Source organism: Caenorhabditis elegans, chromosome V (genome assembly GCF_000002985.6).
Source record: "Caenorhabditis elegans chromosome V".
NCBI lineage: Eukaryota > Metazoa > Nematoda > Chromadorea > Rhabditida > Rhabditidae > Caenorhabditis > Caenorhabditis elegans.
Genome location: NC_003283.11, coordinates 7,461,156 through 7,485,266, shown reverse-complemented (window position 1 = coordinate 7,485,266; position 24,111 = coordinate 7,461,156). Strand labels below are relative to the sequence as shown.

At 33.9% G+C, this 24,111-nt stretch overlaps 7 protein-coding genes and 3 pseudogenes across 10 annotated transcripts; 8 read left to right on the top strand and 2 right to left on the bottom strand.

The window, feature by feature from the left end:
* Nucleotides 1–166: 166 nt before the first annotated feature.
* srbc-8 (Serpentine Receptor, class BC (Class B-like)) lies at nt 167–1,935 on the top strand (the record flags this gene model as incomplete). Its single annotated transcript, NM_072524.5, has 6 exons — nt 167–288; nt 333–552; nt 778–987; nt 1,464–1,565; nt 1,608–1,709; nt 1,756–1,935. The coding sequence occupies 6 exons, from the start codon at nt 167–169 to the stop codon at nt 1,900–1,902; spliced, it is 903 nt and encodes a 300-aa protein (NP_504925.2). The 3' UTR covers nt 1,903–1,935.
* A 160-nt stretch (nt 1,936–2,095) lies between these two features.
* Nucleotides 2,096–3,399, bottom strand: str-259 (annotated as a pseudogene). Its single transcript has 7 exons — nt 3,246–3,399; nt 3,118–3,199; nt 3,032–3,068; nt 2,857–2,991; nt 2,566–2,716; nt 2,208–2,520; nt 2,096–2,166 (listed from the first exon to the last, which is right to left on the bottom strand). Coding segments are annotated over exons 1-7 (943 nt in total).
* An 818-nt stretch (nt 3,400–4,217) lies between these two features.
* Nucleotides 4,218–6,064, top strand: C18B10.6 (CHK kinase-like domain-containing protein; the record flags this gene model as incomplete). The annotated part of the gene is made up of 6 exons (NM_072523.2): nt 4,218–4,259; nt 4,334–4,486; nt 4,544–4,630; nt 4,676–4,855; nt 5,086–5,634; nt 5,679–6,064. The coding sequence occupies 6 exons, from the start codon at nt 4,218–4,220 to the stop codon at nt 5,976–5,978; spliced, it is 1,311 nt and encodes a 436-aa protein (NP_504924.1). The 3' UTR covers nt 5,979–6,064.
* Nucleotides 6,065–6,762: 698 nt separating this feature from the next.
* str-190 (Seven TM Receptor) lies at nt 6,763–7,977 on the top strand (the record flags this gene model as incomplete). The annotated part of the gene is made up of 5 exons (NM_072522.5): nt 6,763–6,930; nt 6,976–7,145; nt 7,192–7,326; nt 7,378–7,519; nt 7,564–7,977. 5 exons carry the CDS (start codon nt 6,763–6,765, stop codon nt 7,975–7,977), a joined length of 1,029 nt encoding a protein of 342 aa, NP_504923.1.
* Nucleotides 7,978–8,400: 423 nt separating this feature from the next.
* srh-125 (Serpentine Receptor, class H) lies at nt 8,401–9,641 on the top strand (the record flags this gene model as incomplete). Its single annotated transcript, NM_072521.1, has 3 exons — nt 8,401–8,731; nt 8,776–8,957; nt 9,171–9,641. 3 exons carry the CDS (start codon nt 8,401–8,403, stop codon nt 9,639–9,641), a joined length of 984 nt encoding a protein of 327 aa, NP_504922.1.
* A 612-nt stretch (nt 9,642–10,253) lies between these two features.
* On the top strand, nt 10,254–11,968 carry str-29 (annotated as a pseudogene). Its single transcript is given in 7 exon segments — nt 10,254–10,451; nt 10,500–10,587; nt 10,921–10,997; nt 10,999–11,196; nt 11,238–11,429; nt 11,654–11,831; nt 11,874–11,968. Coding segments are annotated over 7 exon segments (1,026 nt in total).
* A 383-nt stretch (nt 11,969–12,351) lies between these two features.
* Nucleotides 12,352–13,616, top strand: str-28 (Seven TM Receptor; the record flags this gene model as incomplete). Its single annotated transcript, NM_072520.1, has 5 exons — nt 12,352–12,540; nt 12,584–12,671; nt 12,761–13,038; nt 13,082–13,282; nt 13,356–13,616. 5 exons carry the CDS (start codon nt 12,352–12,354, stop codon nt 13,614–13,616), a joined length of 1,017 nt encoding a protein of 338 aa, NP_504921.1.
* A 362-nt stretch (nt 13,617–13,978) lies between these two features.
* On the bottom strand, nt 13,979–19,383 carry F25E5.1 (BTB domain-containing protein). Its single transcript, NM_072519.5, has 18 exons — nt 19,338–19,383; nt 19,203–19,284; nt 19,060–19,157; nt 18,881–19,013; nt 18,203–18,480; nt 17,806–18,066; nt 17,636–17,756; nt 17,468–17,589; nt 17,334–17,405; nt 17,062–17,284; nt 16,424–16,688; nt 16,257–16,379; nt 15,702–16,208; nt 15,348–15,591; nt 15,219–15,300; nt 15,032–15,176; nt 14,690–14,876; nt 13,979–14,621 (listed from the first exon to the last, which is right to left on the bottom strand). Exons 1-18 carry the CDS (start codon nt 19,368–19,370, stop codon nt 14,409–14,411), a joined length of 3,189 nt encoding a protein of 1,062 aa, NP_504920.1. The 5' UTR covers nt 19,371–19,383; the 3' UTR covers nt 13,979–14,408.
* A 1,087-nt stretch (nt 19,384–20,470) lies between these two features.
* Nucleotides 20,471–21,814, top strand: srh-89 (Serpentine Receptor, class H; the record flags this gene model as incomplete). The annotated part of the gene is made up of 3 exons (NM_072518.2): nt 20,471–20,685; nt 20,946–21,091; nt 21,138–21,814. The coding sequence occupies 3 exons, from the start codon at nt 20,471–20,473 to the stop codon at nt 21,812–21,814; spliced, it is 1,038 nt and encodes a 345-aa protein (NP_504919.2).
* Nucleotides 21,815–22,317: 503 nt separating this feature from the next.
* Nucleotides 22,318–23,517, top strand: srh-91 (annotated as a pseudogene). The gene is given in 4 exon segments: nt 22,318–22,532; nt 22,651–22,819; nt 22,822–23,434; nt 23,480–23,517. Coding segments are annotated over 4 exon segments (1,035 nt in total).
* The last annotated feature ends 594 nt before the right edge of the window (nt 23,518–24,111 follow it).

Sequence of the window (24,111 nt, the reverse complement as noted above, 5' to 3'; positions counted from 1 at the left end):
GAAAATACATGCCGAGAGAAAATTATTTGTGCTTATCTTTGATTTTGAGCCCTTTGAAGCATGCATGAAAATTTTTATATTTTATATCAGATATTTTTAAAGTTGTTCAGTTATTTAGGCCATTTAGAAAATTATTACTTTAATATTCTAATTTTGTTCAGAAAACATGTCCTCTTCACAAGGAGGTCCATTGATGAGTGTACAAGCGGTTTTGATAACATCCCTTGGAGTAATTTCTTCTATTTTCACAACTATTATGAACGTCTATTTTATAAAAAAGATTGGAAAGTTGGTTGACTTTGAGTATTACCGCGCATATCAAAAATGTTCAGAACTCGTCATAAGATGATTCTCTTCTTCTACCGTCTCTTTCTCGACGTAACGTATAATGTTTTTGCTTGCGCATATATGACTTTCTCAATTTTGTATTCATTTTTCACCGAAGAGCTCCGTGAGCAGCAAGTTTTTATTGTTTACGTTGGGTTTCCACTTCAAACAGTTGGAGCTATAAGAACAGTTGTTGCGCTGGCGATTTCACTGGAAAGGGTTTTGGTGAGAATGTAATCGGTGTTTCAAAAAACGATACCTATCTGAACTGTAAACCAAGCATCGAGTTCAGTAAGTAAAACGGTGGGCGAGCTCTCAAGTCAGTGCACGTGCTAATTTTTACTATCGTTGCTTTCTTCACACTGGCTTTAATGATGATGACCCTGCAAAACACTATAAATTAGACGCTATAATGCTCATTTTTAACGTTAATCTACTATACCTTTTCAGGCTATTTACACACCAATCATGTTCCATAATCACCGCCATTTGTGCCCTTCTATTTTAATTTTAATGTTTTCTATTTTCATGGGATTGTTTGAAAACCTTATTTTATACCTATTTTGTACTTTGAATATTCCCGCAATTCCACGAGACTGTGCTGTTATGCGTTGTTCAATTGACAACTGTTTTTTCAACTATTGGACAACTGATAGATCGGTAAAATTTTAAACTCTTTTCTTGTTATTCGTTCCAAAGCTTAAGCTGTTGAAGTTTGAATTCAATTATGGTGTATGACAAAAGTGTATGAATTTTTGCTGCTCAAGTGATTTTTCATAGTTTTAAAGTACGAGAATAATTTTAGAAAATTGTATAAAAATTTTTTTAAAGCAGCATCAAAAATCATGAATGATTATAAAAATTTAAGAACTCAAGAATCAAAAAATCAAAGCTTACTTAGGCGCTCAACCATATCCTAAGATACACAACTTTGAACCCTGTTACCGGCTTTGTGCGCGTAATTACAATATTATGATATTTTGAAAAGAATATGATTAAAAATCATTCATTAAAAAAGACAGGCCACTGAGTGAATATTGTCAAAAAATGTTCCGGCAACTGCCGGAATTGCCGAATACTCAATTGTCTAAAATCGACAAATTAATCAGATTAATTCGATTTTATCCATGCTTCAGGTGCTATTTGCGTTAAATTTTGCATTTTCTGGTTTACTTTCTACAAGGCTGCTACTTTTCAAAAAATCACACAGACGGAATGCAGGAGAGGAGCAGTCAAAGGTATTTGTTTCTTATCTAGAGGTTTAGTTATTAGAAATACAGATAAATCATATTGCTCTGATCGACGCTGCCAACGTATTCCTATGCGATTTTCTACCAACGTTCTCCAATTATGTTAATCAATACCCATTTTTCAGTTTCAAGGTCGGAGTTTTTCCTGCTCTTGGTTTATTTATTTTTATTTTTTCAGAATATTGGACCTTATGTTTACATCATAAAACTTATAGGAAGTGCGGTAGAATCATATTTTATTTTCAAGATTTTGAAAAGGAAAAGCGCCCGGACGAGTGTTGTGGTTACGACGACTCGTACATTGCAAAACTCAACGCATCTGTGAGAAATATGTTTTCCTTATTAGCCCTTTTTAAATGAAGTTCTATTATTTGTCAGTTAGCAAGTTTTGGTTGCAAAAGCACTGGAGGTTGAGTTATGGGTTCTGACTAACTATAAAAATACAGTATACCGTTTCAAAACGTTTTCCAAAATTGTTTATTGTTACGATTGAATTGGTCATCTAATAAATATGGCTTCTAAACTGTATTAAGGGTTGGAGTTACTGCCGGTTTCTTCAGAAGTGTCCCTCTCATTGAAACGAAAAAGTCTAAAATTCATTTATTTTAAAATTAATATTTTGACAACTACCTTTCAATGCTTTCCTATAATTCTCAATAGTATATAATGTTGGAAGAGGATTTAATACAGGGTACATTGCAATAGTTATGCTCAAAGTTTCGCCCATCAATTCAGTTGCTCTTTCGAAAAATATGACTATGTAAACAAAAGCAGCCGGAGAGTGCATCAAGATAAATGGCAACATGGTTTGCAAGACCAACGCTTTGAAAATTTGCCTTTGAAGACTTTGGAATTGTTGAGAATTGCTAGTTTGAATAATCAATTTACTCAAACTAAGATACACTTTAACTCCACAATATGTCATTATTCCGCTAGAATGAGTCTGAAAAATTAAAATTAATTTCTATTAAGAAAATAATAATCTCACAATTACTCCCATGACTATGATAGATCCAAAAGCGCATCTCCAACTAAAATACGATTCCATTGAATAAATGTTTTTTGGCCAAAAAAATGGCCCCACATAATATAGCGTGTCTAGTGTTGTTGCATTATTCAGTAACAATGAATAATGATCTCTGAAAATTATTGAGTTCTATGACTGAAATATTCCACATTTTATATTGGTAAAGCAAGCCTTATAAAAAACTATATTATGTAAAAGCTAGTTACATCAATACTTTGTCAAGAAATGCTTGAAGTATAATGTCTAAATAACCTCCTGAATAAGTCCGATTCTGAATTTGCACCAAGAATAACTTCTCCCGTGAACATGAACAGTGCACCAATTCCAAGGGGAGCAGAAAACCAGAGCACAATTAACCATGAATTGAAGGTTTTCAAATAAGAATTACTGTAAGTAAATTATTATTGAAAATATTTGTGAAACTTACTTAGTGATACTCAGGAAACGATATATAAAGTGAAGAGCTAAAATTGCAATGGATGGGCTAACAATTCCAAGCATTTTGGAACTGACGATTCAGGAAGCACGATATTGTGTGTGGAAATATTGAATTTTCCAGGTTTACAACGAGAAAAAATGCTGACTGTAAAAAAGTCCTGAAAAAATTTGGAGTTTCTTATGACTAATATATTTTTGTCTCACAGGCTTTTCCACAAAATACAAAAAGAAAGCTCAAATAAAACCAAATGCTTTTGGAGATTTTTTAAAAATCAGAACGGTAAGGATGAGGTTAATAAGCATTGCGCATGTAGCTGCGGAATTAAGAAAATTTTCCTTCATTTGGTTTTGTTGCATTGCAAACTGAGAGGTAATATTACGATATTAGTGTAGTCGTCGTTAGAGTTTCACATACTAATGTGTTTAGAACATAGTTTTATGGACAAACATGTTTACTCGTCGTGCGGATCTCAGGAGATACAACTTACTGTCAATCTTTGTATGTTTCCAACGTTCTCTAAGCGTGTTCTCTTCTCAAACGTTAGCAAAATTCTTCAAACATTTTTCACTTGAGAAATTATTCTTCACATGTAAAGCGGAAATACTGGAAACACGGCCCAGTGGTGGCTCAAAATGTTGCAGACCAACACTACAACAAACAAGGCAAACAGTGTCAAACAAAAGGAGGCCAGTCGTTGATCCGTCCCCAGTTGTTTGGGCCACCACTCGACCGCCGTTGGGCCGAAAGCGGTTCGATGCCCATGTCCGCCACTGAGCCGACTTTCGACCATCCCCGGCTCTCAAATTTTCGTTCATATGAAATTCTGCTTTTTCTCATTTTCAGACGTGATATCTTAAAATTTTTTTTTAAAAGTCAGACGCAAAAAAAGCTTAGAACCTCTAAAATAATAACTAAAACCAGCGAAATTTTATCCACGTTCGGACGTTTTCGGGCGGTATTATTTCTGCTCAATTATCATCTTCTTATGTACAAAAACTATTCTTAAAAAATTACAATCTAGTGTTCTCACAAAATTGAAAAATTAAACGATGTAAAGGCGACGCAGACAGTTAGAAAAAGTGTGTGCAGAGTTTGTGACCGACACAACGCTGCGTCAAAATGTGTTATGCGATGTGATCCTTCTCTATATAAAGGTTAGTGAGGGTCACAATGAATGAACTATTTTCTTTTTCCCTTCTTTTTGAGAATTTTGTATGTAAGTTTTTTCTTTTGAAGTAATTTGTTCAGTGAAACAATAATTGTCAAATCTATTTTATATTATTCTTCCAGAAGTTCAAAATGTCGACCCTTTACGAAAAATCTGATGGAATTCTGGAGACCCATGTGACGTGGCAAGACGTTGAGTCAGCCCTCCAAATGAAATTTAGAACTTCTGCAACGTTTGGAAAAAACAAAACAGCGACAAATATAAGCGACTTGAAAGTGAGCGAAAATTTGAACATCTAAATTTTAAAACGTATCCACATTTATCGAGTTTAGGGTTTTATGTCAAAAATCGCATTGATTGAAGCAGACTGGCAGAATGTTGAAGAAAACCTCCAACTACCACACAAATTTGCAGTTAAGGTAATTTTATTCAAAATGGGTATATTTGAAAAAGTGGTAATTAAGATTTCATCCCAACTACCATACATTGCATTTTCCAAAGTTTTAAAGTACACAGATGAGAATGGATACGAAGATGAAAAATTGAAATACCTTGCTAAAATTCTGCGCGATGCACATAATCGAGAAATAGAAACATATAAACTATTGGAGAAGTTTAATCATGCAAATATTCCATATACTAAGGTAAGCAATTTAGCTTTTGCTTTTGGTATTTTGAAGAAAATGAAAAAATCAGCGCAGGAAAATATCGTCCGCTGAGAAATACTAGTTTTTTGCCAGGTGTCTAGGGCTTAAAGTAGCCAGAACTGCTGAAGGCATGCCAGTCTACCGTGGAAGCTTTATTTGAAGTTGACTTCAAATAAATTATTAATGATCTTTTCATTTTATTTATACACGATTACAGCGGATTTCAGATCTATGGGTTGAAGCCATTCTATGATGAAAATGATCTCAAAGGGTATATCATCTTGGAATACATCCCTAATATTCACACTACATCTATGTCTGAAAACATTCCTGCTGATGACCTTATCTCTACTATTCGTGCTGTCGCAACTTTTGGCGCTCTTGGAGCATGTTTGCCTGCAGACCAGAAAACATTTGCTCTTGGAGCCAATTTTCTAGAGTATTACTATGATACTTTCCTTGGCGCAGCTGGAGTTGAATCAATTCTTGATAATCTTCGAAAATCATTGTCCTTCTGCGAGACTTCCAAAGTAGAGAAGCTTATTGATATTTACCGTCATTATATCAAGATTGTGAGCAAGTTTTCGAAAATTGATGAAATACTTGGTTTTCACTTGGTACCAAATCACGGAGATTTGTGGCAATCGAATATGCTTTTTAATACCGAGGAAAGTGGACATTTGAAGTTGAAAGCTTTAATTGACTGGCAGGCTGTTGCGAATTTGCCGCCCGGATTTGATATGGTTAGACTGTTCATAGGAGCATTGTCAATTGAGGTTTGAAGATTTTTTAAAACTTAATTCTCACAATTTTATTTCAGGACCGTCGCCAGCGAGCTTCAGAGTTTCTGAAAATCTATCACGAAACTTTTACCACAGTCTTCGGTAGTGAACTATTTCCATATCAAGAAATCCATGATTCGTACAAATTGCATTTTCCACTAAAATCATTGATGGTTCTACCCGGAATCGCAACATTTTTGGATTCCAGCCAACACTCAGAATCTGAAAAAAAGACTGTTCGAAATGAAACTATGACAAAAATTATTGCATTGATGGAGGATGTGTTCGAGGCACATGAATATAATTTGAAAAATTATCCCGAATTTTTGCATGTTTAATAATTAATAACTCGATGTTTTAATTGTAAGATTGAAATTTAAGGTATTCAAACCTGTACTTCTATATGAAACCTAATTCAATTAAAAAATCATTGTTCATCATTAATCGATGACAAAAAAGATTAGTGAGAAAAAATAATTTTGAGCTTTATAAAAGCCGATTCAAAATTTTAATAAGTTATTTAACATCACTATAGCAAAGCACTGACGCGGCTATAAAAATTATGCCTGTATATGCAGGTCATTTTGTCTCTTTTCTGGTTTCAACATTACCTGCTATTCCTGAGCAATTATACTCCTGAGAAAACATTTCAATTGAACAAAGGTTCAACAAAACCTTAAAATAAACTCCCCCGCAAAACTTGTTTGACATAGCTGAAAATAGTGATTATAATTGCACAGGCTTTTATGGCAGTTTCCTATTATTTTTCCATCAAAAATATACACAAAACATATAATTTTTTTCTCAAAATTGAGTTCTCAATAGAATACGCGATAAAAGAAAGAGAAAGTATGAAAAATAACATAAATTGGTGGAAAATCGGCATTTGATATTTGACACTCTGTCTACGGTAAGACTATTTTTATGTAAAGCAAACTAGCGCATCAAAAACAAAACTATATATTAGTACTATTAATTTGTTCAAAACACTTCCCGAAACTAGTGTTTGGATCAAATCATCTAGGGATTTTAAATTCATTAAGAATTCTGTTTTTCAAGTTGACATCCTATTAAGTCTATAAAATTAATTATTACTTCCTATTTGAAGTATATCAAGAGGCAATGTCGCTTCAACTGATATGTACAATTATTGCTTGTTTTCTTAATTCCATACTACTTGTATTAATTTGGACAAAGTCTCCAGTTCAAACAGGGAAATATCGATGGCTAATGACGTTTACCGCATGCTTTGAAATATTCTGGGGGCTTTTTGATTTGCCAGCGGAAATTGTAAGTTTTTATATTTGAACGGAAATAAAGTTTCAAAAATTCTAGATTGCTCATTCCGCTGGATGTTCGTTCATTGTTTTTCGTATTAACTATGAAGATTCAGTGATCGGCTCTCAATATTCAATCATTTTATTAATGATTTATGCTGGGATTTTTGGGGCATCGATGGCGGTTTTCGCATCCCATTTTATTTATAGATATGGGTGCATTGAAAAGTAAAACAATTTAATACCAAAAACTTCAGTAATTCAAATTTCACAGAACATTCGGTACAAAATGCACATCTAATTGGAGATTTGGTTTTCTTTTTATTGTTCCACTACTTTATGGCGTTTGGTGGGGAACTCTTGTGAACATATGGTGGAGGGCCAATCCAGATATGGACGAATATGCAAGGTTAGTATGTATATGTAGACTAAAAATAAATGAAATATTGGTTTTTTTCAGTATCATTGTCGATTGTACAGTAGGTTTACCTATTGAAAATGTAACATACTTTGGTGCAAAGTTTTACAATTTTGATAAAAATGAAACAATGTCCATCAACCTACCTGCATGGATCGGAGTATGTCAGACATCGTTCATGGTGGTAAGTTGATATTTTGGTTTCACTTTGAGTCTATCAAATCCCAGAGCTCTTCACTGATGTGCGTATTTATATTCGGTGTTTTATGTTATAAACGTCTGTCTAACACCCTATCTATAGTATCGGACGCTGCCAACAATTTACAAAAACAATTATTTTATTCATTAGTACTACAGACTCTAATTCCACTTGTTCTAATGCACTTTCCAATCACGATATTTTTTATTGGACCTATGCTTACCCTGGATACTGATTTCACAACATATGTTGTACTGAACACAATTATAATGTATCCAGCAATTGATCCACTTCCAAACTTTATCATAATTAAAAGCTATCGAGAATCAGTGAAAGCTTGTGTTCGAACTGTGTTATTTCTGGGTCCAAGCAATTCTCAAGTTGTGCACAATGCATATAGTATGCCTTCTGTAAATAGTATTGTCAATCGTGTAGTTACTTAATTTCCGCTTTTAAAAAATACATGTCTGTAATAAATAAGATTCCTGAACAGTTGTTAAAACGTATACTTTTAATTTTTACAAAAAATAATTAGAGACAGAAATACACTAATTATCATTTGAAAGACTCTAATAACAAAACAGTTGACTCATTACTGTGAAACTGTAAAGCTCAAAATGGTTCGCACTTCCTATTCAAATAATTCTTCACCCGTTTCTTGATCATTTTCTATTTACAGCTGTTCTCATTTTCTTTGAAAACATTGCTTAAAGCGCAGGTGAACAAATATCATTGCGTGTTTTCCTTGTCTGACTCTTTGATCTTAATAGCCAGGCGGTGACAAGCGGTTGACACATGATATTAGTGTGGGAAATTTTTGTTTCCTCCTTGTATTCTTTTTGAAAAAGCTATTTTTCCAACCAAAAATGAATAGAGCGTGCTCCGAATCTTTTTTGCAAGTTTTATCTTTTCCAAATTCTCTAGTAACAATTTGTCACGTCATCGCTTGTTTTGAAATACCATTTCACATTATTGGAGCATATTGTATCATAAGGAAAACACCTGAGCGTATGAAAAATGTAAAGCTGAACATGCTCATTAAACATTTTTCCACAATTTTCATGAGCTTATCCATGAGCCTATTCATTATTCCATTCATGATGCTTCCGGCTTTGGCAGGAGTTCCACTTGGAGTTTTTTCGATAATTGGGATATCAATTCCTGTGCAAATATATTTAGTTGTTACGGGACCGGCTGGTAAAAATATTTTAATTGTTTAAAAATTATTTTAGTGATTTCAGTGACCGGAATAACTATTCTTGCCCTTTTTGAAAATCGTTTCTCCCTGTTGACCGAAAACCTCAAATGGAAGAAAATTAGATTTGTATATATTTCATTAAACTACTTATCGGCGTTTTTGTTTTTTGTGTACCCAATGATCCAAATTCCTGATCAAAATATTGGTAGGAGTGAACTCATTGCGGTATGTGTCTAAATGTAATTTAGAAACCGGAAATCAGGAAACATTTTATGATAGTAGAAAAAGCGTTTCTAAAAATAATTTCAATATTACACGTGGCCATAATTTTAAAGAGCAAACAGGCTATTATCGCAAGAATTTATTCACTCTTACGAATGTAACAATTATAAAACTCCCCTGAACGGCTGAAAATTGTTTTTAACTTACATATTTCAGAGTTCTCCGTGTTTGGCTGAATTACTGGGATCCCTTATTTCATCGATATTTATAATCACTAGGAATCCATTGTCAACTGCAGTTCCAATGTTCATCGAAATGTTTTTCATCATTTCTCAAGTCACAATAATTACAATTTTAACTTATCAATGCCTGGCAACACAAAAATTTCGTATGTCACAAACTACATATCAAATGCAGAATAGGTTCGTCAAGGCGCTATCTGTGCAATTTCTACTGTTCATTACGTGTCTTGGAGCTCCAGTGGGATTATTCACCTTTTCGATGTTATTGAATGATTATAATCAGGGACTGAACAATTTGTGTATAATTGGACTATCACTTAATGGAAGTATATCAACTCTATCAATGATGGCTCTGCATCAACCATACCGAGAATGGATATTAGGATTTTTTAAAAGTGGGAAAGTTCAACAATTTCCAGAGAGAAGTATTGCAACATTTCATTGACGTTGGGTGTTGTTACATTGTTATTAAATAAATTTTATTTTTGAAACCCCTTTTCACAGAAAAAGCACGATTAGCTAAACTCCTTATACGACTGATTGGAAAACATAAATAGCCTTGGTTCAGCAACCAAAAGGTTAATTATAAGGATTTCCTTTTTTGCTTAAATTTTTTAGACCTACAAATTATTTTATTTTTCAATCAAACCGGATAAGGAACATTTGAGGGAGATGAACTACCATCGTCTAGACTCATTCCATCAGTTTGGTACTTTCAGCCGTCGTTGTGCCGGTTTTATGAACACGTGTTATTTTGCACGGTGCCAAAAAATAGTATTTTAATTTTAGAATTATTAGTATTAAAACTTAACATTTGAAAAATTCTTGAGGGTTTCGGAACAATTCATGAAATATTACAAAGATGATTTCCAAATTATATTCAACTACTTTTTGCCAAACAATATTCAACATAAATCACATAGGAAAATTAAATAATCATATATTTTTTGTTATATCCTATTGGAATAACAAAAATAATATTGATAAACATAATATTCTGCTCGACTTGTTACATCTCTTTTCATTTCTCTTTTTTGTCTACTCTTTACCAGTATTTATGTTTGAATATGACACATTCACATTTTCCGATAATGTTTCAAGGCTCCTGTATGTTGTCACCGCTTTCTTTAATTCGGTTTTAATATATCTGACCTGTTATCAAACGAAACAAATTGTGGGCACCTATCGGAACATGATTGTGATATTTGCACTAATAGGAATTTGGTTTACTACTTTGGATATTTTGGTTAGACCTGTAAGTTATTAAATTAATTGAAAGTTAAAAAAAAACATATATTTTCAGCTGATGCACTCTTATAACAGCTGTCTCATGTTTTTCACATTGGGAGGTACATTCAGAGATTCAAAAACTGCCAAGGAGTATGCTTTGTGTAAGTTCAATTTTTGTTTGATACTAACAAGAAATAAAATGAGGAGAAGAATCTTGAAAATGGAGCAGCGCCAGTGAAAAATGTGTTCTAGCAAATCTCCTTTAGCATTTGTATAAACGGATTTTTTCCAAGTAGAAACATAAATTTTTGTCTCAATGCAATTTCACACCTGCTTTTCCTTAAAAATTTTCAAAGCCAAAAAGGAAAAAAATGATATAAAAATACTGATAAGGATAATTTTCCTTTTTTAACTGAAGTCAGTCTTCGATTTTAATTTTATTTGACAAAAAAAGCATAAGATTATTTCAAACTATATGGCGGCCTATTTTTCAGTAGTTTATTCTACAATATACGGAATAATCATAACTTTTCTCGCTGTTCAATTCAAATACCGCACTTGCGTTCTTGAAGCCTAAATGGACAAAATTGTTTGATGGATGGAAGTTGATTTTTTGGATTTCATACATATTGCTTATTGGTGTTATTTGGGCCATCGCTACGTGGAATACTCTTTCCAATGAAACAAGTCATAGCTATTTACGAAATGAGGTGTTTTCCAAATACGGCGTCGACGTCAGAAATCTTGCATATTTTGCAATAATTGGTCGTGTACGTTTGAAAATAACTATTCATTTTAAATCTAATCTTAGCTAGAAAATGGAACGCTCCATTGGAAAAGCTTTGGTACAGTTGTCACTTTCATAATAGGTATCTCAATGCAATATTCTGTATGTATGGTTTGCGGGATTATAATGTACCGGAGGATTGAAGGAAGTACATCTTCAACTTCAAATCAATTTCAAAAACTTCAACATCAATTTTTCAAATCCTTGCTTTATCAGGTTTTTTTTAAACAAAGTTGAATTTAATTTATTCCGGGTGCAAGGCGGATTAAAAAATTATAGCAAAGTTTCTGAATAATTTTTTATAACATCCCATATGCCTTCGGAGGATTTGTAAACCCATACAAAAAATTCTCCACATATTTGAAAATGCATCATTTCTTAAAATTTGTAAAAGTCTGGCACGTTCAACCTTCAAAAAAGTCCTCTAATCTATTTTTCAGATAGCAGCACCTTTTATTTGCTTCCATCTACCATGCTATTTCCTGTTCGTCCTTCCATTTTTTAATTTGAAAATAAGTTTTCGATCAACTATTGTAGTTTACGGATTTGCTATTTATCCCGTAATTGACTCTCTTATTTTACTCACCGTGATCTCAGATTACAAATTTGCAGTTCGAAGTGAGAATTATGCTTTCAAAAAACTTTAAAATTATATTTTAGGGATTTATAAAAACTATTTCAACGATGTTTACGGTGAAGAAACACGCACTCAAAATATTGCGTTGGAAAGATTTACAACTCCATCCATTTCTTAGATTGAAATTGAGCCTGATAATTTTTTTTTGAAAATAAATTTCTCATTATTTTATCACTGTCAGATTTGAAATCATTTTTACTCCGAAAATATTTGTAAATGTGGTATTTTGAACAATAAGATTAATTTTTATCAATAAAAAGTTATATTAATCAAAACTTAAAAAAAGAAACGACACACAGATTAGCAAACATGCACATATATATATATTAATTACAATTCCTCGCCCACCAAATATGTATTGAACCCCAACTAATTTGGATTTTCAACTACGTTTGTTGTATATTGTCTAGATTGTCTATCGTAAAACATCACAAAAACAGGAAGAGTGGGTGGGCTGATGCTCATATCAATTCAAAGAAGTCTTCTCATTTGTTCATCACAATGCCTGCTTTTGATATTTCTGATAATGCATCTCGCGTTTTATACATTGCAACAGTTGTCTTAAACTGTTTTTTGATTCACCTAACTGTATATCACACAAAACAAATCAATGGCGCTTATCGAAGCATGATTGTGATATTCGCACTGATGGGTCTTTGGTTTACTTCTCTAGATATTTTAGTGAGACCTGTAAGTTATGAATACTTTTTTCAAGTTGAAAGTTTTTGTTCAGTTGATGCATTCATATAACAGCTGCATAATGTACTTCACCCTGGGAGGTACATTCCGTGGATTGAAGAGAGCAGCGGAAGCTTCACTTTGTAAGTAACCATTTATTTTCAGCCGACTTCACATTGTCTGATCGATTTTTAAACTGCTAAAAGCCTACTTCGTGATATTCAATTTTCAGTAGTGTACTCTGCGATGTACGGTATTTTAATCGCATTCCTTTGCATCCAGTTCATATATCGCGCATGCGTCCTTGCAAGGCCCATTTGGTCAAAAATATTTGACGGCTGGAAGCTTATTTACTGGTTGCTCTATTGCTTAATAATTGGTGGCTTATGGTCTTATGCCACATTTCTCTGCTCTTCCGATACAATGACAAATAGATATATGAGAAATGAAATTAGATCCAACTATGGAGTTGATATAAGAAATGTGGCATATTTCGCACTTATGGGTTATGTAAGTTTGTAATTTCGGGTATGTTTTGATAGTATCGGCTCAGAATTATAATGGAACGGAAAAAACATTACGTTGGAATAGTGTGTCTACATTCTCAATGTTCGTAGTCATTCTTCTGACCCAATACGTTATCTGTCTGGTATGCGGTTTTATTATGTATAGACGAATTGAAGGAAATGCATCATCGACTTCGAATCAGTATCAAAAACTTCAGCATCAGTTTTTTAAGGCTTTAATTTACCAGGTAACAGATTCATCAAAATTAAATCAAAACGTTTATGACTCACCATAGCAGATAAATCAAGCTTCAATTTCAGCTTGCTGCTCCATGCATATGTTTCCACATTCCTTCATTTTTCTTCTACATTGCACCATTCTTTGAATTAGAAATCAGCTTCCGATCAACTATCATCATCTACGGATTCAATGTTTATCCATTAACCGATTCACTAATATTGCTCACCGTAATTTCGGAATACAAAATTGCATTGAAAAGTGAGGAAAATTGTTTAGGAGGTACACTGTCACTTGTGAGATTGTTTTCTCAATTGGTTCCTCTCTCAATCAGTCGTTTGTAAAAATATAAGCGGAAAGAAAGCAGGAAACAACTTTTTGATTATGCAAAAAAAGCTGCTATAAGAAAAATTTGAAAAAAAATACTTTGCAACTTTGCCAGTTATCCACAAATTGAGACAATAATCTCACAAGTTTCACTCCACCTTCAAACTCCAGTGATTAGAACAAAACTTTAAGATATTGCTCGTTCACTTCTTGAAGAATTGGCATCAAGATGTACTGATGGTACAGGAGCCCAGGAACCGTCGGTTTCAATTGTCCTGTCAAGGATGAGCGCTGCAAATGGACAGTGACCAAGCTCAATTGAAAACCAGTTCTATTGATTTGAAGGAACATCTTTTAGCAAGCAAAAATCTTGTTCTTATATTCGACTGTTTCTACTTTTATCAAACACGAATTTGTAAATGTTCCAAATGTTTTAATAAACTAGACAAAATAATATCAACTTGTGACAAAATTTATCGGCGGGCAATTCAAGTGATGATCACGTGGAATGTGGCAAAAATACCATTAAAAAAATCGGGGGAAAACTGGGAATGAGATTTAATGATGAAAATAAGTCATGAAGATATTTTCAAGTAAAGACGGGATGAAATGAGAATTAATCAGGAAACCAGAATTCTAGGAAAATGTATTATGAAATTTAAAGCAACGGAAAAGTAGCCGACGTGCTACGGGTCTACCATAGAGCAGTCCAACCCGAATTAGGGAGACAATTAGGGAATATAGATGAACAGAATAAATGAAAAATGTGGTAATCATGCAACAATAGTATAAAACAAAAATTGAGTGTTTTAGCGCTTCTTCTTCTTCTTGCTTGCGGCAAGCTTCTCGGCAATCTTCTTCCTTAGCTCTTCCCTTCTCTTCGCTATTTTTTCCGGATCTGGTGATGGGCTTTGTTCAGCTTCTTGTGGAGGCTCTTCTTCTTCCACAATCTCACGAGAAGGGAATGTGATTAGCATCATCTGGTTTTTAGATTTCTTTGGACCATTTACGGGGAAATCGATCTAGAAAAGTAATCTTACAATAATCTTAATGATTTTCCGATGAAACTATGAAAACGCTATTTACTCACATTGAACAATTCGGTCAGTTTTGTGGTTTTCTGCGCCGGATAGTGAATGTCTTTGTACGCATCACGTCGAAGATAGGATCCAATCATATAGAACTTGCTGTCTTCAACAATTCCATTTTTGATAAACTTCTTCCGTGGAATGCGGGTTGTACGCTCAAAATCGTTCTTCGGCCACATTTCGGTGATACTGAAAATCATGGTTTTAGACATTTTTTAAAGTTTTAAAAAGAAAAACATAATAAGGTTTTACAAACTCAAGTTTTAAGATTGAAACGGTAATTTTTGAAATTTTTTCAAAAAGTTAATATGGTCAGTAGATTATTCAGAACACTGACTACTTACATTCTGACATGATGAATTTGGGGATTTGGAATTGGACTTCTATGCCAGAGAATAATGCCCGGACGGTATTGAGCAATAAACCGTTGAGTCATGATTGGATATTGACTGAAGAGGTAACGAATGTGATAATAATTCTTCGAAGTTGCTGAAATAATTTAAATATTAATTAGAATCGATAGGAATTTACATTCTATGATGCATTGCTTAAGAAGGTCCATGAGAGCTTCGGGCATTTTTGCTTTTTCGTACCACTCGAGAATTCTAAGCTTCTGAAACATAAAACTTTAATTATTGTTTCAGGGCAAAATCTCTGTACCTCGTCCATAGTCAACACTTCCAGAACCCGCTTATCTTGTAATCCAACGATTGCTGCTGAGTACAAGTCATCTTCAATATCGATGGGAAGCTTCTCAGTCAGAGGAAGCCTAGAGTAGAGAACTCGCTGCATTTTAAAGAATGCTTGGTGGTCGGCTGTAGGAAAAACGATTGGCCCATCGCCAGGCGCCGATGTTGATGGGACGCGGCGGAGGAAACCGCGGAAATGCTCACGACCTTTTCGCCTGAAAATTTTAAAAAATAAATGTAAACTGTTGACATATTGTAAGGCTACTAAAGTGTTTTTAAACTTTGCAGAATTCCCTCAGTACCTAATATTTTTCCAATAACTTACATAAATCTGACCATTGGCTCCAATCTTACTCCCTTTGAATCGTAAACACTTCGATCATATTTCTCACTCCCTTCCAAATCCGTCAGCCCGTGACCCACAAAATAAGTCTGAGCGATTAGACGATGAATTGCCACGTCATCAGGGTAGAGCTTGTTCAGATCCAGTACATTATTCTCATCGATGAAGTCCTCCAATGCCGGATACAAAAAGTTAAAGAAGGTACGGCAAGTATTGAGATTAAACCGAGTTGGTTTCAGTTTCGGATCCCGGTGTCTCAACAAAAATGTTACCCGGATATTGAGTGGCTCGGGGAGATCCTCCATTTTCAGGGAACCTTCTCTCAGCCGGTTCTCCAGAATCTTTTCGGGATACACGGTTTGAAACAAAATCTCGTCATCTGGAACCTTGTGCTCAATTTCTCTGAGGAGTGGTGCCACCCGGTCGTTTTCAGTTTTCTCGGTAATGATTATCCATTGATCCAGAGCATACCAGATTACGTTGATAAGACTGAAATTTGCTACGTTATGACCGAATATAATTCAAAGTTCAACTCACTATTTCAAAATTTCCTTGTAAACCAAATTGTCCGGATTGAAAACTGGGTTTTCTCTATAGACATTGAATTGTTCCATGAATTCATTCACACACCATTTCATTGCAGCACTTCGATATCGACCCCTGAATAAATATGTTTTTTTTAATTTCCTAACAACAAAACTCACTCTGAAAGATTATCTTCTTCCGGGATGTCATGTGACTTTAGAAATCCAGTCGGTTTCCACACATCGGTACCCGGATAGTTGACACGTTCAAATTCCTCAAAGAGTTGCTTCATTCTGTGCCGTGCCACAAGTTTTGGATCTTTATAGGTGAGAAGAGTGTCAATATCCGTGGTAAAGCATTTTGGTGGGCCAGTCAGAAGTCTCGGCTGGCTCACGTATCCGAGGAATGAGTAAAAGTTTGAGTAGCGATACTTTTTCTCAGTTCCTGTAATAAAGGTTTATAGTTTAATTGTAGCTGTTTCGCTAAGTTAACAAATCATTTTTCGATACTCTTGCAGTATACCTGATCCAAAATATTTTCCAATGCATTTTCCATGCATTTATTTTTAAATGGTAATTTAATCAAAAAGTGAAATTTAATTGCGTTTTTAGCATTTAAAAACAGTAATCCTAAGCCTAATATGGATAAAAGTGGTTACTTAAAGTTTTCAAAGTGGGTTGTTTTTTGGCCACAAGTGTCTATTTTAAATTTTACACCACACTCACCGCTTATCTAGTTTCATTCTGTTAATCAAAATAATTTTTTTGACATTTTTCCAGGACCTATTTCAAATTAATTTCATTTTATTGAAACTTACTTCCGAGCCAATCCAATTTGATTTCCTGTTCCATTACACCGGAATTGAATGCCTTCTCTGTTTCACTGAGTAGATAGTCCATGCTGACCTCATCGTTTTCGAATACATCGTAGCTTTCCATAAACTTTTCCACAGTTTCGAACATGTACTTTTGTACGTTGCCACGAAAACGGTTCTCTGCGATTTCCAAGTAGTCAAATCCAACACAAGGGAAGTCTCCACACTGAAAAAATAAAAACATGATAATTATGTTACATTACAAAAATTCGTACTTTCATTAAGACGCCCTGTGCCTTGTTAGTGGCAACTCCCGTGCATAAATATGGAGATCGAGTTCGATATTCCTAAAAACAAAAATGTAAAGTTTGCATGTTAGTCGGTTTCGAAAGAATTTTAAAAAACTTACGTGAAGCTCAACAAATAAAATATAATTATCCAAATTATTCTCATCTCCATCGGAATTTTCGACCATGGTCATTGTCATTTTTCCAAAGTACAAAGTCAATTCGTGAACCACGTAGATAATATCTAAAATTTTAAAATCGAAAACTACTCAACATTCTAGATAACTCACTGCATCCAACAGTCTCAATTCGGATGTTTTTCACCTCCACATCATCCAACAAATACACAACCGGGCGTTTCTTTATATAGCCTGGATTCAACTCTGTCCAGTAATCCGGGTACACTTGGATCTGAAAATTAGCCACTCTAGAATGTAATTCCCAAAAGTACACGACAAACCCAGTAAGAAACTGATTTAACTCTCAAAATGGTCACATTCTTCTTGTCGTCGAGTTTGTAAGCAGAAATCGACGAGACTGGCCTGGATTGGGTGATCCAAAAATTTGGAGTAGCGTATGGAAGTTGAGTAACCATATCAAACTCTTCATCGTGGAAGGTTTTTAGGTAAGCTTTCGACTTTTGGTAGTCTCCAACAAAGTATAAACGGCGGTCTGTTTGGAAGAGAGTTCCATTCTCCAATGCTTTGATACCGACTATCATCTGAAAATGTTGAGGTTTATGAAAATGACATCTAACCAAATAGTTAGATTTTTCAAATGTCTTATATCTAAAGTTCGAAAATTACTGACATACTTTCAAAATGATTATTCTATATCTAGAATTACTAATATCTTACCTCATTTCTCCAAATCTGGATATCCAATTCCATAGGAAATTTGACAATCCGTGGCAGCTCCGAATCTGGCTTAGAAATCATAAAGTTCTTTGTTTCACCACACCCGAAAAATTTTCCATCATGACACCAGAACACCGAGTGAAAGTTGGACATCTTCATCTCATACACAGGAGGAACATAAATCTCCGTGGGCACGTCAACCAAGGCGCTTTGTACTGTATCAACTCCTAGATTGTTGTTGGCATTCAATCCGAAAGCGAATATCCTCGGCTCAGCGTCTGGAAAAATTGCAAATTTTTGAAAGTAGTTTTTAGTTCTAGAAGTTTTAAATTCTCATCACTTAATCAAATGTATTTTTTGTTTGTGTCTACGCTACAAATTGATATAAATAATCCAAATTAAATCTTCTAGTGATCTATCTTCTAACAATTCTAATTAACAGTTCTGAAGTTAAATTCCCATTTAACAAAAGAAGAAAGCCTAAGATAAGAGAAACATGGTGCATCACGGACCAAGTGAGATGTCGTATGCTAGACTAAATTCCTCCAAGTTTTGGTTTATTTAAATAAATTTTTTTTAAAACTAACTTAATTATCAAGATCTGTTTTGGACATTTTTATTTTCCCAGAATTCACTAGTTTGAAAATTATTATTTTTAAATTGATTCCAAAAACTCACTCATAGTTTTAGCCAACTGTCGTTTTCTGTGTGGTGTCAAAAAAGATCTGGTTGTAGCGAAGCATTGATAAGTTGACCGTCTTCTCACTTCCAAGTTTAGAAAGAAAAGTGTATGATCGTTGATTTTCTGACTCTGAAAGAAAATAATTGACGTGGAACTTTTTGAAGATCAGACATACCGCGTGAAGATTAACCAAATTTTCATATTTGAGACAGCATTTCAAATACGATGCGCCTCTTTCACATGCTTCGATAAGGGGGTCATCATCGTTCAATTCTGCAATTTTCATAAGATTTAAACAAAAAAAATTAGATGTCTTACCTATACATGATTCTGCAATTAGTTCCAACACTTCTAACGCCGCTGGCATATCATATTTTTTGATACAATCAAAATACTGATCCTGGAATACGAATTGTATTGAAATCTTACACCCTAATCAAAACATTAATGTACCTGGTATTGTTCTAACTGATCTCCATGAGACATTTCTGCCTGAAAATTTAAAAATATGTTTTTGCAGTGTACTTTTAAAGTTTAATAAACGAAGAACATATGAAAAATTTACAAATTCAAAGAAAACTGTCCCTAAAACGAACGAAGAAGCGGTGTTGAAGAGAGATGGCAGAGAAAGAGAGAAATTGGGGAATTCTAGGCCACGTCCATGCCTAGTTTCGGGAGCGCACCCTCGAAACAAAAACGGCGAGAGACGTTGGATACGGGGGAGAGGTCAGAGATGGAAAGGAATGAGGGAATACAAGCACATGCACACACCTTAAATGCGAGATTTATTAAATATATTGTTTATTGGCGGTTCAGAATGGGTAGATCAAATTTCTTTTGAAAAGATCATAAAATTGTAAAAAACGAAAATTATAGACTGGCGGAAATTAACAAAGTTTGGAAATGCAGGAAACATTGCTTTAACAAAAATCTGTTCTTAATATTTTGGCAACGTTTCTGAAAAAAAATCAGGAGAAAAATTTGAAGGAGTTTCGATATGTCTTTGGACAAAAATAACAGTTTTTGAAATGCACACTAAATTACAAAACAATTTACAATCAACCTCTTTCAAAGAAGGAAAAGAAAACCAGTTTAATTTTGTTCGTTAACTTAAAAATTTTAGCTTAAAAAACTTTGAAAAATAGCTTGAAACAATTTCTGATCGACATTTTTCTAATTAAAAAGCCTCTCCGCTGCTGCTTAATTTTTTGAAGCGCCTTATTTTGACGGTATTAAAAATGAAATTAGTTCAAGTGTAAAATTCTCAAGAAATGGGCAAAGTTTCTAAAACTTCATCAGTAAATGTTTTTTTTTGAAAACAAAAAGGGCTTTTCTCGCTATTCGTTTTATCTTTACACTCTTTTTTTTGTTTCGTGCACAATAATCTATACCGTTTTGTCAGATGTGCAAATTAAATAAGATTTTTTTATTTTTATCATCTATATAATATTTTCTCAGACAATATCAATTAGATATAGTTTACATAACATGTGATCAAATCTAGACAATCGGATGTTTTGCTCACAGCTGGAAGCGCTTGAAAACAATGTCAAACTAACAAATATATATCTTCAGTGCTATACAAAATGGCTAAGTCCCTGGCTGAATATTACACCTTTAACTATACGAAATGTGAATTTGAAGATAGTTTTCTCGCTTCTTGGCAAGGCTTTCTTTATTCATATCGAGCAATTATGTGTATTGCACTACCGATTGAACTATTCACATTCCATGTAATTTGGAATAAAAGTCCCGGGAAAATTATTCCAGTGAGGTGGCCATTGCTGCTGTTTAATTTTTTGTAAGTTAGAATAAATAGAATGTATTATGTCCGAGTGTCTTATTTTGCCTTCTTTTAAAAGCGGCAGTGTCACTTTGAGAATTGTGACGTCACATGCACGTTTCCTGTAAAACATACTCACAAAGCGTAGACGTGAAAATATTAATTTTTCAGTTCAATTTCCAAAAATAAGCATAATTTAAAGACTAGGCATGTAGGCAGACAGACATGAGACACTCTTGATCTATTCTTAAGAAGTTTGATTTAAAAAAACGTTTCAGCTGCACTTTTCAAGATTTTCAATTCAACACTCTAACGATTCCTTATATTTTTCTCCCTTCTTTTGGTTATCTTGGCCTTGGAACCTTCAGTTCGCTTGAAGTATATGCTCCCTACCAGATCTTCATTATTTATTCATCTATTTTATGTAATCATTAATTAAGTTTTAGATTAAAAATCTCAAGCAATTCCAGGTACCGGCTCATCGATGATATATCTATTTGAGAGCCGGAGCAGTGGGATTCCAGAAAACAAATATAAAATCACGGAACCCAGGTCTAAATTCTTGTTTTACACCATTAATTTGATGGTTCCTTGTGCGATATGTGTCTTCATATTTGACCATGTTCCCGAAGATCAAGAAGCAGCAAAACTGGAGGCTCTAATGGTCGTTCCTTGCCCCATTCGAGAGTTCTTCATGCCAAATGTCTATGTTTTACTAGATTCTTTTTGGACAAATATGTTCATGGCTATTGTGATTCCATTATTGGTTTCTTCCGTGATGTCTCAAATTTTGTTTTTTATCGTCTGCTCGTTTTATTATCTTTATCTAGCTCCATCTCTTTTGACATCTTCTCAAACTCGCAGCAACCAAAAACATTTTTTCATCGGAACACTCAAACAAACTGGAGTTGCCCTCTCTGTCATGATTCTTGCATTTTCAATTGCAACACTTACTTTTAAGAGCAAACAGTCAACGCAAGAACTTACAAATTTATATTTCATAATATTTGGTTTCCATGGAATTGTGCAAAGTATCACCGTGCTTATGGTGCATCAGCCATATCGACAACTTCTCCGGGAAATGATTAGATGTGGGAATGCAAAAGTGGAGACGAGATGTTTTGTTCAGACTATTCAAAGAGTTTGATTAAATAAATATGTTTATCTATAATGTTTTATTTATTTTTACGCTAGTAGTTGACACAGCTCTGAATGTCAATTGGTCAAACCTCTCGCAGTTAAAAAATATTGAACAATTCATTTTGTTACAGATAACTTTAAGGGTCTCTCATGGAACGGTGTTTTACAACAGGTCTCGTGACAATAGGCTTTTAACAGAAACATTTCCCTAAAATGGGTACTCCATCAAAGAACTTCGGAATGAAAGAAATATTTATTTTTACATCTTAAAAGTGTTAGAATATCTTCTTCAACTTGATAAAAATCCAAAATTTAAAATTTTTGAAGTATATTTTGTTCTATTATGAATTTAGACTTTGTCATGAATTAACCAACCGTTTTATATATTCAGAAATTTATTATTCAGAAATCTAACCAAAACAATGCGGCTTGCCGCATTCTTTTACGTTGGTGTCTGATTAAATATTACTTTCTGCAAACCAACATTACTTTGAAACAACTTTTATCAAAATGGCTAGTTCCATCTCTGCGTATTATTCTACAAATTATACCCAATGCGAGATTGATGATAGCTTTTTTGCTTCTTCCCGCGGGTTTTCTATTGCAGACTTTTCAATCCAGTTTGTGACAGTTCCTGTTCAAGCGATGACGTTTTATTTAATCATTAAGAGAAGCCCTCCGAATATGCAAACAATAAAATTGCCTCTTATAGTTTCTCAATTTTGGTAAGTGACACTGTGTGACAAATTAAATCATTTTAATCCCATGCAAAAAGCTTTCAAAAAATGTAGAACAAAGCATGTTTTTTTCTTCAAAATACAATAATTTAAAAAATAATTACAGTGTTACAATGTTAGACTTCTGGTTTGGAATACTGGTAGTACCCTACCTATTTTACCCAACTCTAGCACTATTCGATTGCGGGCTTCTTAAGTATCTTGGTATTCCTACTCGAGCATCAATTTATTTTGGAATATTTATAGTTATCAGTATGAATGTTTCACTTATTTTTTATATGAAAGTCGGAGTAGCTCTATAGCTTATAATCGATTTAAAATCAAGAATCAACCTGCCAGAGTCATATACTATATATTTAACTACTTATTGTACACTCCAGTGTCATTATTAACTCTTGCAATTCCAATAAATCAAGAAACTGCCCAATTAGAAATTTTAAAATCGATGCCTTGCCCCACTAGAGAGTTTTTCACAAATCCGACGTTTATTGTCTTTTCTGATAAATTTTGGGCCAACTTTTTTCTAATTTTTGTTTGTAATTTCTATATGTCAGTTACGGCGGTGCAAGTACTTTTCTACGTTGGCTGTTCTGTACATTACCTGTATATTGAGCCGGCTTTTATCACTTCTTCCCAAACTCGTCACCTACAAAAATTGTATTTTACCGGAGTGCTGATTCAGAACATTGTGCCCTTTTCGGTGTTTGTAGTAAGCTATCTGGTAGCTGCTTTGGCAATTTTTATGGGACAACTCACTCAAAGTGTTGTGAATGCTTGTATTTTACTGACTGGAACTCATGGATTTGTTAGTGCATTGGTGGTTATTTCAATTCATGGACCATACCGGAGGGTGATCTTACAATTGTTCTCAAAGAGAAAATCATTTAAAAGTAAGAGCTTTAATGGGACTGTTTACATACGTTATATAATTTCAGGAATTCAGGGAAACCAAGGAAATAGCAGCGTTATTGGTGTATTTAACATTACAAAAACTTAGTATGGAGAATTTTGTATTTGATTTTTTTCTGTGATTAAAAACTAACTTTAATTCGGAATAAAGAAAATTGAAATATTTTACTTCCATGTTCAAATAAAATCAGCATTGCTGATATTCCTCACAGTCTATAATTGCAAAACAAAAAAAATATTTCGAACCTTTTTTTAAAACAAAAATCAGAAGTATAGGATGACTTCCTCGAGTCATTGTTGAACATTGCCAGAAACTGTCATAAACTATTACCTACATATTTATGGGACGTTGACAATAACATAAGGACACATTTTGATTTTTTTTATTATTTTTTTTTCAGGTTTTTGGTTTTTGTTGGAAACAACAAAAATGACCAGTTCCGTACATTCGCCACCTAGCTTTACATACCTTGCCACTTTTTATCTGATTACCTTTCCATAGTTAACTGTAAACGTCAACTTGCCATAGGGGTAGATTTTTGACTACTGTCCTGTTTGACAGTATTGAAAAACAATGCCAGACATCGATGAGTCTGCAACCTGATTAATAGCAAAAATTTGGAAAAAACAAAAATACTACGTCAACGAAAAACCTTAT

Excerpts from the sequence above, each read along its gene's own strand:
- F25E5.1 (NM_072519.5), bottom strand. The coding sequence starts at position 19,370 with ATGTCTCATGGAGATCAGTTAGAACAATACCAG. Across the intron at positions 19,014-19,059 it reads ATTTGGTTAATCTTCACGCG|AGTCAGAAAATCAACGATCA; the intron begins GTATGTCTGATC and ends ATTTTCTTTCAG. Across the intron at positions 17,406-17,467 it reads TTTTATTTGTTGAGCTTCAC|GAATATCGAACTCGATCTCC; the intron begins GTAAGTTTTTTA and ends TTTTGTTTTTAG.